General features: G+C 39.4%; 1 protein-coding gene across 1 annotated transcript in view; it reads left to right on the top strand.

Moving 5' to 3' along the window:
• LOC126971389 (protein ERGIC-53) overlaps positions 1 to 14690 on the top strand; it is a 35031-nt gene that overhangs the window by 10152 nt on the left and 10189 nt on the right. Inside the window, exons 2-7 of the mRNA XM_050817699.1 lie at positions 5810 to 5964; positions 7628 to 7800; positions 8659 to 8774; positions 10787 to 10951; positions 12913 to 13025; positions 13791 to 13916. Of these exons, the coding sequence (XP_050673656.1) occupies positions 5810 to 5964; positions 7628 to 7800; positions 8659 to 8774; positions 10787 to 10951; positions 12913 to 13025; positions 13791 to 13916 (848 nt within the window). The remainder of the gene's footprint in view (positions 1 to 5809; positions 5965 to 7627; positions 7801 to 8658; positions 8775 to 10786; positions 10952 to 12912; positions 13026 to 13790; positions 13917 to 14690) is intronic.

Below are 14690 nucleotides of genomic sequence, written 5' to 3'. Positions count from 1 at the left end.
TATAGGCTTTAATTCTTAGAAACTAAAATTGTACATTAGTAACATTTTTAACTTAAAAAAGATAAAACAATGAAACATTTTTAGTTTAAAGTAAAAAAATTCAACTAAAATGTTATTACATGTTATTTAATTTTTAATAACTGGTATTGCCTCCTCGAGCTCTGATTACAGCTTCGAGCCGGTTTGGCATACTGAACACTAGGTTTAGGAGCCGATGTTGGGGAATATTCTCCCATTCTTCTACCAGGGCCTGCTTTAGTACCCTGAGGGTAGTCTGCGATTTCTGACTAGCCTCCCAAGCTCATCCCAGGCGTGCTCAATCGGGTTGAGATCAGGACTTCTTGTTGGCCAAGCCATCACGCAGATACCGACCTCCTGAATATACTCTTGTATGATATATACACTGGGTATTTGAGGTTGATAATTTTAAATATAATAAAGAATGAACTATGCACGGACCAACCAGATATTGGATGGTTGTTTAATGGCTACGCGTACACAATACATAGATAGATGTTATGGTCTGAGGAGGTGGTAAGAAAGAAAGATTTTTTTTACTTGAAACGTCTAAGTAAGTAGTTTTGTACAAAGACATAACATGTATCTATATATATAAATGAATTGCTGTTCGTTAGTCTCGCTAAAACTCGAGAACGGCTGGACCGATTTGTCAAATTTAGGTCTTGAATTATTTGTACAGGGTAGGTTTAAAAGGTGGATAAATAGGAAAATGCTCGGAATTAAATAAAAACAACAAATTTGTTATTCCTTTGATGCGTACCCCGTCGAATTTATTGACGCACCAGTTTGACAGTTATGCTGTGAAACAATTTTATTAGAACAACAGGGTGCATTTTTACGAAGCAATTCTTGATTTTATGATATATTATTGACAAATTCATAAAAAAAAAACATTATTTTATTTATTATATACAGAACAACGTCTGTCGGGTCAGCTAGTAAAAAATAAATATAAACTTAAGATTGATAAATAAGCAAAAAACAAAAAGACTATACTATTATTCAAAATAATGGTTCCAACTCAGCATGTTGTTGGTTTGAAAACCAACGCTGGTCTTCCGTTGGGCCATTTTGCTAATGGTCAATGATATCATTCATTTTAACTTACATTTTTTAATAACAATAATTACAGTGTAATAATAATTAATATCTGGAATTACATTTGTTGCGGTCCGTATCATTTTAATATCTCCGCGTTAAAACGAAAATATAGAAAAATTTTGAGATACCCCAAAAACATGCGTTTTGTGGTCCAAGGCTACTGTTTGTTGTGAGCTATCTTCATTATTATCAGTTTATAAATACTGCACTCGCGTGATTATGTGGACCTATGTTATAACTGTGTTATCAGTTCGGCGTTTTTTTTTACTTTTAAATGGAAAAGAAGGATAAATGAGCGTACGGGTCACCTGGTGTTAAGTGATCACCGCCGTCCACATTCGCTTGCAACACCAGAGGAATCACAGTCGTATCGTCCCGGAAACACCGCACAAGGAAGCTCATTCCACAGCTTTGTAGTACGTTGAAGAAAGCTCATTGAAAACCGCACTGTGTCCTCCACAGCCATATGGTGGGGATGATATCCTAATTTGTGGCGTGTCGTGCGAAGGTGGAATTCGGCGGCAGGAATCAGGTGAAATAGTTCTTCGGAACACTCCCCGTGATAAATGCGGTAGAGGACACACAATAAAGCGACGTCTCTACGCAACGCCAAGTGATCTAGCCGCTCACAGAGCACTGGGTCCCCGAAAGTTCGAGCTGCTCCGCGTTGTACCAGATCAAACGTTGTCAGATCGCGGTTCACTGCTGGACAGCTCAGATCACTGCAGCACGTCAAAACGACCTCGACATGGGTGTTAGAACATTAGAAACGACATGGATACTACTCGTAATGTATGTACACGTGAACCATTCCTACTCTCTGACGTCGGAAAACGTGTGGCGCAGTGGCCTGTATCTTTGAGTCATTCATTTCTGAGCGGTGAACGAAACTTACGCAGGCACAGAGTCAGTACCGTATATGTACATGATATCAGTATCAACTCGATCCATTTGACCGCGTGCAACGCAGAGCAGCTCGAATTGTCGGGAACCCAGTACTCTGTGAACGGCTGGATCATTTGGCGTTGCGTAGAGACGTCGCTTCATTGTGTGTTTTCTACCGCATCTATCACGGGGAGTGTTCCGAAGAGCTGTTCAACCTGATTCCTGCCGCCGAATTCCACCTTCGCACGACACGCCACAAGTTAGGATTTCATCCCCACCATCTGGATGTGTGGCGGTCCTCCACAGTGCGGTTTTCAAGGAGCTTTCTTCCTCGTACCACGAAGCTGTGGAATGAGCTTCCGTGTGCGGTGTTTCCGGGACGATACGACATGGGTACCTTCAAGAAAAGCGCGTACACCTTCCTTAAAGGCCGGCAACGCTCTTGTGATTCCTCTGGTGTTGCAGGAGAGTGTGGGCGGCGGTGATCACTTAACACCAGGTGACCCGTACGCTCGTTTGTATAAAAAAAGATATTGTATTAATAACATCGCTCAACTGCAGCGAATTCTACGCTGGGACCGATTGCCAACCTTAAATAAGAAGTTGATAAAAAAAATAATAATAATTAATCCCACATACCTACATACATTTACAATGACACCGCCTCAATGAACGTCGCGTCGCCCACGCCATCTGTTGTATTCATTCATCATCATTTTGCATAATTTAACTGAGATCCAATTAACATTATACACAGCATTTTTTTATGGAAGAACAGGATAAACGAGCGTTACCTGATGTTAAGTGATCACCGCCGCCCACATTCTCTAGCATCATCAGAGGAATCACAGGAGCGTTGCCGGCCTTTTAAACTGGTTTGCGCACTTATTTTGATCGTATCAGTGTCTTACGTCCCAGAAACACCGCATGAGGAAGTTCATTCCAGAGTTTGATTGTAGTTGAATGTAAGTTCATTGAAACCCGCACCACAGAGGAACGCCACAAATCATCACGTGGCACGCGTCTCTACGCAACGCCAAGTGAACTAGCCGTTCATAGAGTAGGGTCTCTGGTAAAATATAGATAATATATAAGATTGCACATAGCATTGGCAATCCAAGTGACTGGTCCATTACCAATTCTGCCACTGCATTGCTCTCTCAACAACAACCTACACAGCACCCGATGGATGAATGTAGACAGTCGAAAGAAGCGATACCTGCACTGTCGCCTAAACTGGCACTTAGACTTATCAGCCTCAACAGACATGACATCCGTATAATGGTGGGCTCCCTAACGGGTCACACATCACTAAACAAGCACCTTTTCACAATCTGCGTAACGGACAGTCCTAAGTGCAGAGGCTGTCTAGCCGAGGACGAAACGGTCACTCACGTAATCCTGGAATGTGCGGGGGTGGCCAACCAACGGGCAGATACCTTAACTGATACGAGGTCGCTCCAGGAAGTCTGGGAACAACCCAGGAATGTTCTGAACTTCTGGAAGGAGCTGGGCTTGTTGGAATAACTGGCCAATTCTGCACGCAAAATGGATCCATACTAGTGGTTTAATTGCGGAAACAGGAGCCTCTAATACCATACATAGCCTTAGAACTCAAGCGTTCATGTACTTCGAGTTCGAGCAATATCTGTCAATAAGCACCTGTATGCTGCGTTCACTGGCGATCACCTTAAAAATATCAAGTTGTAACAGATTAGCAGCAGGAACATAGAAGCACAGAAGCTCCACCAGTGTACAGGACTCTATCTAATCAGCGATAGTACTAATCTATGCTGTAATTCGTAATCTGAGTTGAGACACGTGTTATACTCGGGTACACGCGGCTTTATGTGTCGAATTATCTTCTTATCATTATTGGTTACTAATGATGTAAATAGCCCGTGTTCACTGTGTTAATGAAGTACCTAATACATGTCAATTTCCACGTATATACATATAACATTGTAGGTTTTACTAAATGCTTATGTTTACCTAGTACCTATACGACCTGTTTGTGTGTTTTTGTCAACAATCTATGATCAATCTGATTGGGACTTACAATGGCATATAGCTCGTGTTTGATGAGGAATATAACCCCGCGGTTGCCTCGTAGAGACATACATGTTCTAGTCAACCAGTATAAACTGCCTGAAACACAAGATAGATTGCCAACGAGCATCCCGTGGGTACAACCTATGTTTGATGCAAGCTTCCTCTTAATAAAACACTTTTTAAGATATTAAAACGCGTGTAATTGTAACTTTGTTATTACACTTGATTTTTGCGTAAAAGTTTCATTTTTAGTATTACGTGGGTAATACTGAAAATGCTTAGAACTGGCCATTTAGAAACATTGATAGTGAAAACTTTTTTTGAATTTAGATTTTAGAACTCTTTGGTAACCTAATGTAGTATTTTGCATTCATTTGTCATTTGTTTTCGTGAATCGGCGGCAAATCTAAAACTCTTGTTACACGTGAATTTTTTTTATTAAAAATTGACCTAACGAGAGAAAATTTTCCGCCAATGATTTATTATGACTTTCGTTGTGGGCTTACTCAACAACAAAGCTATGATAGGCTGCGATTAGCATTTCTTAATGAAGCCCCATCTCGTGTCACTATTTACAGTTGGTTTAACGAGTTTAAGCGTGGACGTAGCAATCTTAATATGATCTGCGTGAGTGACGTCCTTTAACAGCGACTACTAAAGACAACATTAGTGCTGTGCAACGCATGATAGAGGAAGATAAGAGAGTCACCTATCAGCAGATACGGGCAAGCCTAGGCATTGGTATGAGTCAAGTTCAAAAAATATTACACGAACATTTAGGCGTCAGGAAGCTTTGTACCAGATGGATTCCCCATACTTTAACCGACGACCAGAAACACCTTCGCATGGACTGTTGATGTGACCAAATGTTAGATAAATTCAACGGCGGTGACTCAAATGCTGTATTTGACATCTTCACAGGGATGAAAGCTGGATATATTGCTACGAACCCGAAACTAAAAGACAATCAGCTCAGTGGGTGTTTCCTTTCGAGGATCGGCCAACTAAAGAAAGGAAGAAGTCAAGAAAAAAAGATGATTGCCTCATTCTCTGGTCGGAAAGGTCATCTCGCGACAGTTGTGCTAGAAGATGGAAGGACAGTTACTGCAGACTGGTATGTCAATCGCTGTTTCCCTGTTGTCTTGGAAAAAAATCGACAGCAGCGCCCTCGAAGCAGGATCCTCCTTTACCACGACAATGCTTCAGCGCACTCCGCAAAATGGACTGTTGAATATTTCACTATGGCAGGTGTCGAGATAATGAGTCATCCGCCAAATAGTCCTGACCTGGCGCCCTGCGACTTTTATTTATTCCCAAGAACTAAAGATAAAATTCGAGGTATTCGCTTTACGAGCCCTGAAGATGCGATGAAAGCGTACAAAAATGCCATAGAAAAGACCCCTAAGGAAGAATGGGCCCACTGCTTTTCTCAGCGGTTTCTCATCGAATGCGACGATGTGTAGAGAGAAACGGAGATTACTTCGAAAAACAATTAAAAGTATTGGCAACTTTTTACATTAAGCCGTTTTTAATTTTCTAATTATTTTCAGTTTTGCCTAGGAATTTATTTAACCCGACGTTTCAATACCCTTCCGGATCTCATTTTCAGGGGGACTGCAGATGAAATGAGTCAAGATAATATTAGTCATATGAGGGCGTTCGCTCCATTCCCAGTCTGTGGTATTATTAATTCCATTAAATAACACGGGAAGACGCTGATGTAATTATATATTCAACTTGCGTTTTCCAGATGCGATAGCGTCGGGCGAGAGCGTGCGGCTGGCGCCGTCGCTGCGGAGTCAGAAGGGCGCCATCTGGAGCAAGCAGCCCATCAACTTTGACTGGTGGGAGGTGGACATCATGTTCAAGGTCACGGGCAGGGGCAGGATCGGCGCTGACGGACTGGTGAGTGGCTCGTGTTAAGTGTGGACAAGATGTAGTCTGGAGAATGCTTGAATGTTGTTGTCAACTCTGATCTGGTACACCCGAAGAGGGGATGATCATAGACAAAGAAACTCCCTAGTTGTTACTCCACTGTTTGACCATATTCATATCTTAAATTAAACATTTGTTAAATCAGTATTAAAAGGAAACAAAAACATAATTGTTACATTTCTTCGATTGCAAATGTATCTACATTATTGAAGTGTTACTAGGTCATTCTAATAAGTTACAGTTATTCTCTTATTTGTGACATCTGAACTAGGCAAAAAAAACACAAAGTAATCAAATCAATTTATAACATACAAATATGAAAGTCTGCATTTTAAATACAGCTTTGCAATGATTATTTCTTTATCGAATAAGTAATAATGTTAGGTCCAGCCTGTTAACTATTACTGTTTTCCTTTGGAAGTATAGAAATACACTGGTTGTGCGAATATTTATGTCATAGTATGACAATGTCCCTTACCCTTTGTATGATATATATTGTAGGGTACACGATATTTGACCGGCTCACGACTTAGCTTGCCAACTGACCATACAACAAAGTGTTAACTTACTTACACACTTAGTTTTGTGTATGATCTGAAGCTGTAAATGTTGATTTAAATGAGTGGTATTGACTTTCTTGCTCCACTGCTCATTAAAGCTCAACCAAAGTGGTGGTAAATTTAAAAAGAAAAATTTTGATATGCATGTGTCATTTCTTTGACCTACATGAATAAAATGATTTTGATTTGATTTGATGGAGTTCATGCTTCCGATGATAAGCTACTCCACTTGGCAATTATATGCAAAGATCACAGATGTTTCACAAGGACAAAAAATCTAATTTAATACGTCGTCTTATTTAATAAGTCGAGGCATTTGAACGCGTTGTAAAGCTGCTGAACTGTCGGAGACCCATTGCAGTGTGAACGGCTAGATCTCTTGGCGTTGCGTAGAGACACTTCATTGTGTATCTTCTCTCACTTTACTCGTGATAAATACGGTGGAACTCACACAAGAGTTGTAAAACCTGATTCCTGCCGCCGAATCCCACCTTCACACATACTAGGACATTATACTCCAAGAACCATCTGTCACGTATAATTAAACTGTGGAATAAGCTTCCTAGCGTGGCGTGACCTGGACGATACGACATGAGTACCTTCAAACAAAGCATGTATACCTTTCTTAAGAAGTCGCCAACGCTTCTATGATTTCTCTGATGTAGCAGGGTAATGTGAGCCACGATCACATAACACCCAGTGACCCTTAATAAAAGAATCAATTTCCCCCTGTAGAGTAGTCAGTAAGTAGTAAGTATACACATTCTTCTGGAATGCGAGGCCATTGCCAGAATCAGGCTGAGGTGTCTTAAAATTCCTTCACTTAAAGCAGAGGAAGTGCCCTGCGTAGACCCTCTGAGGATCCTACGTCTTTTAAAAGTAGGTCTCGAGGATATAATTTAAATCTCGTCACAATAACACGTTTCCTAGCGTTGATTTTCTTCCTTAATTTTTGAGGGTAGGCGGGTTAGCGCAGGCAGGGCGCACAATAGATCCTAGGATTTAAGTGCATTGTAATCCCCTCATAATAATAATAATAAATAGCGAGTGGTTTGTTTGTTTGTGTGTTGCAGGCGTTTTGGTACACGAGCCAGCGCGGCGAGTACACGGGCGACGTGTTCGGCTCGTCGGATCGGTGGAACGGGCTGGGCGTCATCTTCGACTCGTTCGACAACGACAACAAACACAACAATCCCTACATCATGGCCGTGATCAACGACGGCACCAAGAATTTCGACCACAAGAGGTACTGCTCTCACTTTGCCATAGTTACTTAGTCTGTGGTCAACACTGACAGTTTGAAGTTGACAGGTATAAGTTTTTTTTAAAAGGCGTCCAACGGTACAGAGAACTTCGACCTGAAGAGGGGCCGCTCTCGCTATCACATACTTACTCTCTGTTCAACACTGTCAGTTTAAATTTGACAGATATTAGTTTTGTTAAGCGTCGTCCGACTGCACAAAAAGCTTCGACCACAATAGATACCGCTCTCGCTATCTCATAGTTATTTACTCTCTGGTCAACACTGACAGTTTGAAGTTGACAAATATAAGTTATGTAGAATGCCGTCCGATGGCACAAAAAACTTCGACCACAAGAGGTGCTGCTCTCGCAATGTCATTGTTACTTACTCTCTGGTCAACACTGACAGTTTGAAGTTGACAAATATAAGTTTTGTAGAACGCCGTCTGACGGCAAAAAGAACTTTGACCACAAGAGGTGCTGCTCTCGCTATTCATAGTTACTTACTCTCTGCTCAATACTGACAGTTTGAAGTTGACAGGTATAAGTTTTTTTTAATAGCCGTCCGACGGTACAGAGAACTTAGACCAGAAGAGGTGCCGCTCTCGCTATCACATACTTACTTACTCTCTGGTCAACACTGACAGTTTAAAATTGACAGTTATAAGTTTAGTTCACCGCCGAGTATGATCCGGTGTGGCGGATCGTCTACTAAGGCATCGTCCAACTACAAATATTTTTTTCAATCAGTTTCACTCGCATCACTCGTTATAATAATATGTGGACCCAACCTAAAAAGTGCGAGTGTGTATGTGTGTGTGTGAGTTTAAGACATGCCAGTGACGGCCGGCGTTCGTTTCAGCGACGGCGCGACGCAACTGCTGTCGGGGTGTCTGCGAGACTTCCGCAACAAGCCCTTTCCCACACGCGCCCGCATCGAGTACTACATGAATACGCTCACCGTCTACTTCCACAACGGTAAGGTCGGCCGCACACTCTACTGTTACCAATTGTTCTGCCGCCGATTAAATTGCATTTTTTATGATAGTAAGGAACGGGACGAGCAGTACGCTCAGCTGATGGTAATTGATACGCTCTGCCCACAACAATATTGTGCCGCTCAGGATTCTTGAAAAACCCAAAAACTCTGAGCGGTACTACAATTGCGCTCGTCACTACGTCTCATTTGCCCAGTAATTTCACAAGCTACGGCGCACACATTACTGCTTCACGGCGGAAATAGGCGCCGTTGTGGTACCCATAATCTAGCCGGCATCCTGTGCAAAGGAGCCTCCCACTGGTAAACTGGTAACGCATGACGCGTATCCTCCAATCCCATTAAATACTTCATGGGTTCTTATATAATTTTTTCCTAATCAAATTTTCAAGATCAAATTCATGTTTCAATAATTTTTATTCCAATTTTGATATCCAATATTATTACTTATTCACGAATTAACAGCCGTTAAGAGGACTCCACCAAGTAATGCCCACTTTGTGAATTAATCTGGTATTCTCAGTCAAATTACACTCGACTGAACGCACATCTCGCATGCAATGACTGGAGGTGTTAAGCTACCATTATTAAGCCCACCGACCGCGTCACCCCTTGATGTTACATAAGAAATAGTATTTAATGATTTTTTTAACCAAAGTCCTTTTTCCTTAATGTGGGCTAGGCCGTAAGTAGGTAAGAAGAAGTAATAAACTTCTTCTTACTAATAGTTGTAACCGCCCGTCAAAGTCACTTGTACTTACTAAGATACCCTGTGGTACCTAATCATAAGAATTGTAATGTGAAATGTTGTTACTCTTTGATACATATTCGTACCAACTGTCGAGATTAAACTATCCAGGTCAATAAAAAAAGTTGTTTTAATTAAATAATTGATCTCAGTATGTTCACGACTAGACAATAGTGTTATCTTCTTAATAATATAGTTCCTTGTCATATTATGTCCCTCTCAGGGGATAATTTTAAAATATTGTACTTGATTCAGTAAATTTAGTGAAAAACTAGTAGTTGGCCGTTGCATTCGCAACTAAAGTTTATATCTCAGAGTCGTCATACTGAATCATGCAGGGCAAGCCTGTCAGCCATTAGGTTGGCATAGCGACATCACATTCTGCACGGACGCTTGCCAAGAAAGGAGGAAATATTAGTAGGATATACTCGAGTATTTACACAAATTTTGAACCATCAGTATTATATATATATTAACAGATTAGAATCAATCCAACGCAGATTGGTTAAATACCTTGAATATAATTGCACGACAATGATTATGAATCAAGATGCAAGAGACATCATATATTACTACTCCACGAGAGACGCAAAATAGCTGATATTCTATTCTTAACAAAAATAGCACGTTGTCACATTAACGCTCCCCATCTTCTCTCGAACATAAATTTAAATAATCCCAGAATCTCTGCAAGACATCCTAAATATTTACATATACCCCATTGTGCGTCAAATTACAAACAAAACTCATTCTTCTCAAGAGCATCTCACTACATAAATAATCTTAAAGGCTTTCTTGATTTTGACCTGTTTAATTCATCCACAAATTCTATCAGATCAAAAATGACTAAAAACTGGTTTAATGCGTTAAACTGTTACTATAAACATAATTGAACGTAGTGTTTAAATTATCTTTGAACATAATGAATGTAATACCTATGTAATTATTAACATATTTTATATAATACTTGTATTAAAAAAAAAAAGATATACCTGTATTATGCTATGTGTTATTAGAAACAATATGCGAACTATTAAATGGTGTAAAATGTTCACACTATTGTATAGTAATTAAGTCATTGTAACACTGTAAGTTTTCCAAATAAAATATACTGATGGTTCAGAGCATGTCTCAATAAGTAATCCACTCCAGCATCGTTGTCTCTGTCATATAGACCACGGTGCTTTTGATCATAGTCTACTTACTGAAGGATGTTATAACTATGAGTGTGTGTATGACGCGCAGGTCTCACCACCAACGAGGCGGACTACGAGCTGTGCTTCCGCGCTGAGAACGTGGTTCTGCCACGAGGCGGGTTCCTGGGATTGTCTGCGGCCACCGGCGGTCTGGCTGACGACCACGACGTGATCCACCTGCTGACCACCTCGCTGCACAGCGCACAGCAGCCGGGTAAGTAACACCACACCACAGTATCAATATAACTGGACAACTGATGACTTATACCTATATATGACAGTCTCTCAAAGAAATATTTAAAGAAATAAATATTATGACTGTTCATTGTCAGGTACATTTATGAAAATTTAATATACGTTCATAAAAATCGTCACCTTTTTGCTCTTAATAGTGATTTTCATTATTATAACACTATAAATAATTGGGATTGCTTGTAACTAATTCTAGTAGGCTTCATATGATACATAATAGCTTTAAGGGTAAATGTATACACTTGTATAATAAAGTCCCAGCCACTGTTCAGGCATTATCTATAAATAAATTTAAATGTTTTATAGAAAAATGGCTCTGTCGTAAATCCTATTACTCTACTGCTGAATATCTAAGTGATCGGACAGCCTGGGACTTGATTATGATTGTTTTATAGCGATAGAAATGGCTGTACAATATTGTAATTTGTTATTGAAAAGAGCGCAAAAAAAGAATGCTGGGAAAGTTTCTTGCGCCGCTTCTTCTCTCTCACAGCGCCATTTGCTTGTGATGTGACATTAAAAAGAATTCTAAAGGAATTAATTTTGAGAAAATAAATGCCTTTTATGCCTTTTATATAGCCCAGTTAGTGGTTAGTGACCCTGCCTACTGAACTGGAGGTTCTGGGTTCGAATCTCGGTAGATACAAACATTTATATGATGAATATGGATGTTTGTTTGCGAGTCATGGATGTTTATATGTATGTTTAAGCAAGTATATTGTATTAAATATATCATTGTCTTGTACTCATAGTACAGGCTATGCCTAGTTTGGGGCAAGATAATTTGTGTAAAAGTGTGCCAAAAAAAAACCCAAGCTGACAAGGAGAGTAACAACGAACGCTTTGTGTCACTTTCTTTTATCTTACCAGCTTAATAAATGTGGTTTGTGCCTAATAAATGTAAGCTATTTTTTAAGAAATCTCTAACTGGTTTATAATAATAATAAAACCAATTTATTTCTAATCTACTATTATAATACATACTTACAGTTGTATTCCTACATTAATTATAATAAAATATTACTTATTATTAATTTTATTGGTTAATTGATAAGATATTCTTATCTCCAGTTTCATTTTATTTTCTACTGGTAACACTTTGAAGTGTCATTGCATGATTGTTATTGGAAAGTGACAAACAGTTTCTGTTGTATATCTCGCTTGGCTTGTTTCCGCTAACAGTTAATAGTCCTGCAACTGTAAATATGGCAACTCCGTGTGTCATATACCTGTCATGTCTTATCACATCCTGTTCGGCATAATAGACCAGTGCTGAAGCCTTTGAAAATGATGAAAAGTGAAAAAAAAAAAATAATAGAAGGATGAAACCTATTGAAAAAGGAAGAAAATATAACAAAAATGAAAGGAAAAATAAATTACGGCTGATCTTAGGTCGGGAACTGGAAAAGATTGGGTGTTTTAGGATAAAAACGGTTTATCTAAATTTCCGGCAAAACTACAAGTTCTATGGAAAAAACTTAAGTAGCAAAGTTGTAGGTAATAAAAAGATCTACAGCTTTTGTTTCCAAACTTTTTTCACATAACCTCAAAATTTTTGTGAAAGATTAAAAAAACCAAGGTTAATGTTTTTATTTTTATCTTTTGGTGAAAAGTTACCTTTTAATGTCCCAAATACACTAGAGTTTCTAAACAAATAAACGAAGATTTATGAGTCATCGGAACGGACGGTATAAAATGAATTAAATTTGTATATAAAAGTGTGGAAAATCACTTTAAAAAAACATATTGTCTGCTCTAGTTGTTGTATTTGTATCACTGCCAATAAAAAGCGACTGGGCCAGATCAAATAATGACCCCTGATATTCCAACCTGCGAGTTTCCTTAAGACATAGACAGTTGCCTGCTGTGTCTCTGGTCCGCCAGCTTGTTCTACTTCCTTGAAACAATCGATACATGTTGCAGGTGGCCAGCAGATAAGCAACGACGAGCAACAAAAGCTGTCGCAGGAGTACCAGGAGTACCAGAAGAAGTTGGAGCAGCAGAAGGAGGACTACAGGAAGGAACACCCCGATGAGGTCAGTCCAGCTATCACAGTTAAGGTTAGGTGGTGATTTTGTTTCCTAAAAATGTAGATAAGAGATGAATAAGGGTACTGCACTTACTTATATTCAGCTAATGTTCCAACAAAACAGTTAATAACAGAAGTGAATACCAGCAAGGGAACCCGATAAAGAGATTATAATTTTAGAAACTCAAACTAATAGTATTGAGAAGCAAGTTTAACACTTTTCAGTGAACATTCAATCACACAGTGAATATGGGAGAGATCCAAAAATTCTGAGAGGCACCACAATTGCGCTCGTCACCTTGAGACGTAAGATGTTATGTCTCATTGGCCCACTAATTTCACTAGCTACGGCGCCCTTCAGAGCTAAACACAATAATACATACACATTACTGCTTCACGGCAGAAATAGGAGCCGTTGTGGTACCCATAATCTAGCCGGCATCCTGTGCAAAGTAGCCTTCCACTGGTAAGTTTGTCGGATGGTTAAGGTTTATCATGGTATCTAATTAAGATTAAGTATATAGGTTATTGTATTCTTAGGGTTTTGTTCCAATAATGGTGTTAAAACAAGCCACAAAAAGGGGCAACATTGCGGCAAATCTCGTGTGATTTCCTTGGGGTCACAAGTGAGTGGGCTGCGGTGATCACTTACCATCAGGTGACCCTTACGCTCATTTGTTTCCCTCTTCCCTAAAAAGAAAGTTTTCCTTAATTTTCAAGCAAACAGTACGTTAATATAATCGGCAGACATCATAATGTAGCGTGTTTCCAGGTGCGCGAAAAAGACGAGATGGACGACTGGTTCGAGTCGGACGGACAGCGCGAGCTGAGACAGATCTTCCAGAGCCTGGGACACATCCAGGACGTGACGCGCGAGCTGCACAAGAAGGTGGACGAGGTGAGTGGTGACACTGACGGCTGACACCTTAACCTGGGCGCCATCTTGGTACGCACGCGTATCTCTTAAATCATCAGGGGGCCTACTCCTAAAATCGATATTCGATAAATCGTGGCATTAAGTCTTATCGAATCCTACTCTTAGTTACACCGTAATCTATGTCGAAACGATGATTGAACGAACGAAACATTATTCGATATTATCGGTCCTAACCCTACTCTTAGTTGAAAATGTCAGAGACGAATATTCGAATTTCACAAATAATCAAACGTCACTTTTACGATAATCTCAACGATACCTTCTAGGCTGTCGATGCTAATATCGTTTCATGTTGTCTAGATATATTTGCCATACAATATACATACTTAATAAATATTATTGAAATAATTATATGTGATTTACTATTTAACAGGATTTTTTTACTACTAAGTCATTTAAGTCATTTTGTTGATGGTTTATGCGTAGAAATAATGCAAATGGCCGCCTGAGAAATAGGAAGTCGACGAGACGGGTTTAGTTACTTTTTTTTACATTTTATTATCCACTAGTTTTGTATTATTTATTAAATTTTAAATGGTCATATTATTTTCATTACATATTTTTTTAACGTTTACATTATGTGTTTTATGATACCAAATTGGTGGTGCAGAGTCTGGCATGGTCCTTAGCGCCTAAACTATGTTTTGACTTTTGACATTTAACAGCGATGTAGCACAGATAATGTTTAGGTTTGAACATATTAAATTCACACTAACATCGTAAAAAAATCAAAAT

Source organism: Leptidea sinapis, chromosome 23 (genome assembly GCF_905404315.1).
Source record: "Leptidea sinapis chromosome 23, ilLepSina1.1, whole genome shotgun sequence".
Lineage (NCBI taxonomy): Eukaryota > Metazoa > Arthropoda > Insecta > Lepidoptera > Pieridae > Leptidea > Leptidea sinapis.
The sequence above is the reverse complement of the archived record's forward strand: the minus strand, read 5'-3'. Positions and strand labels throughout refer to the sequence as shown.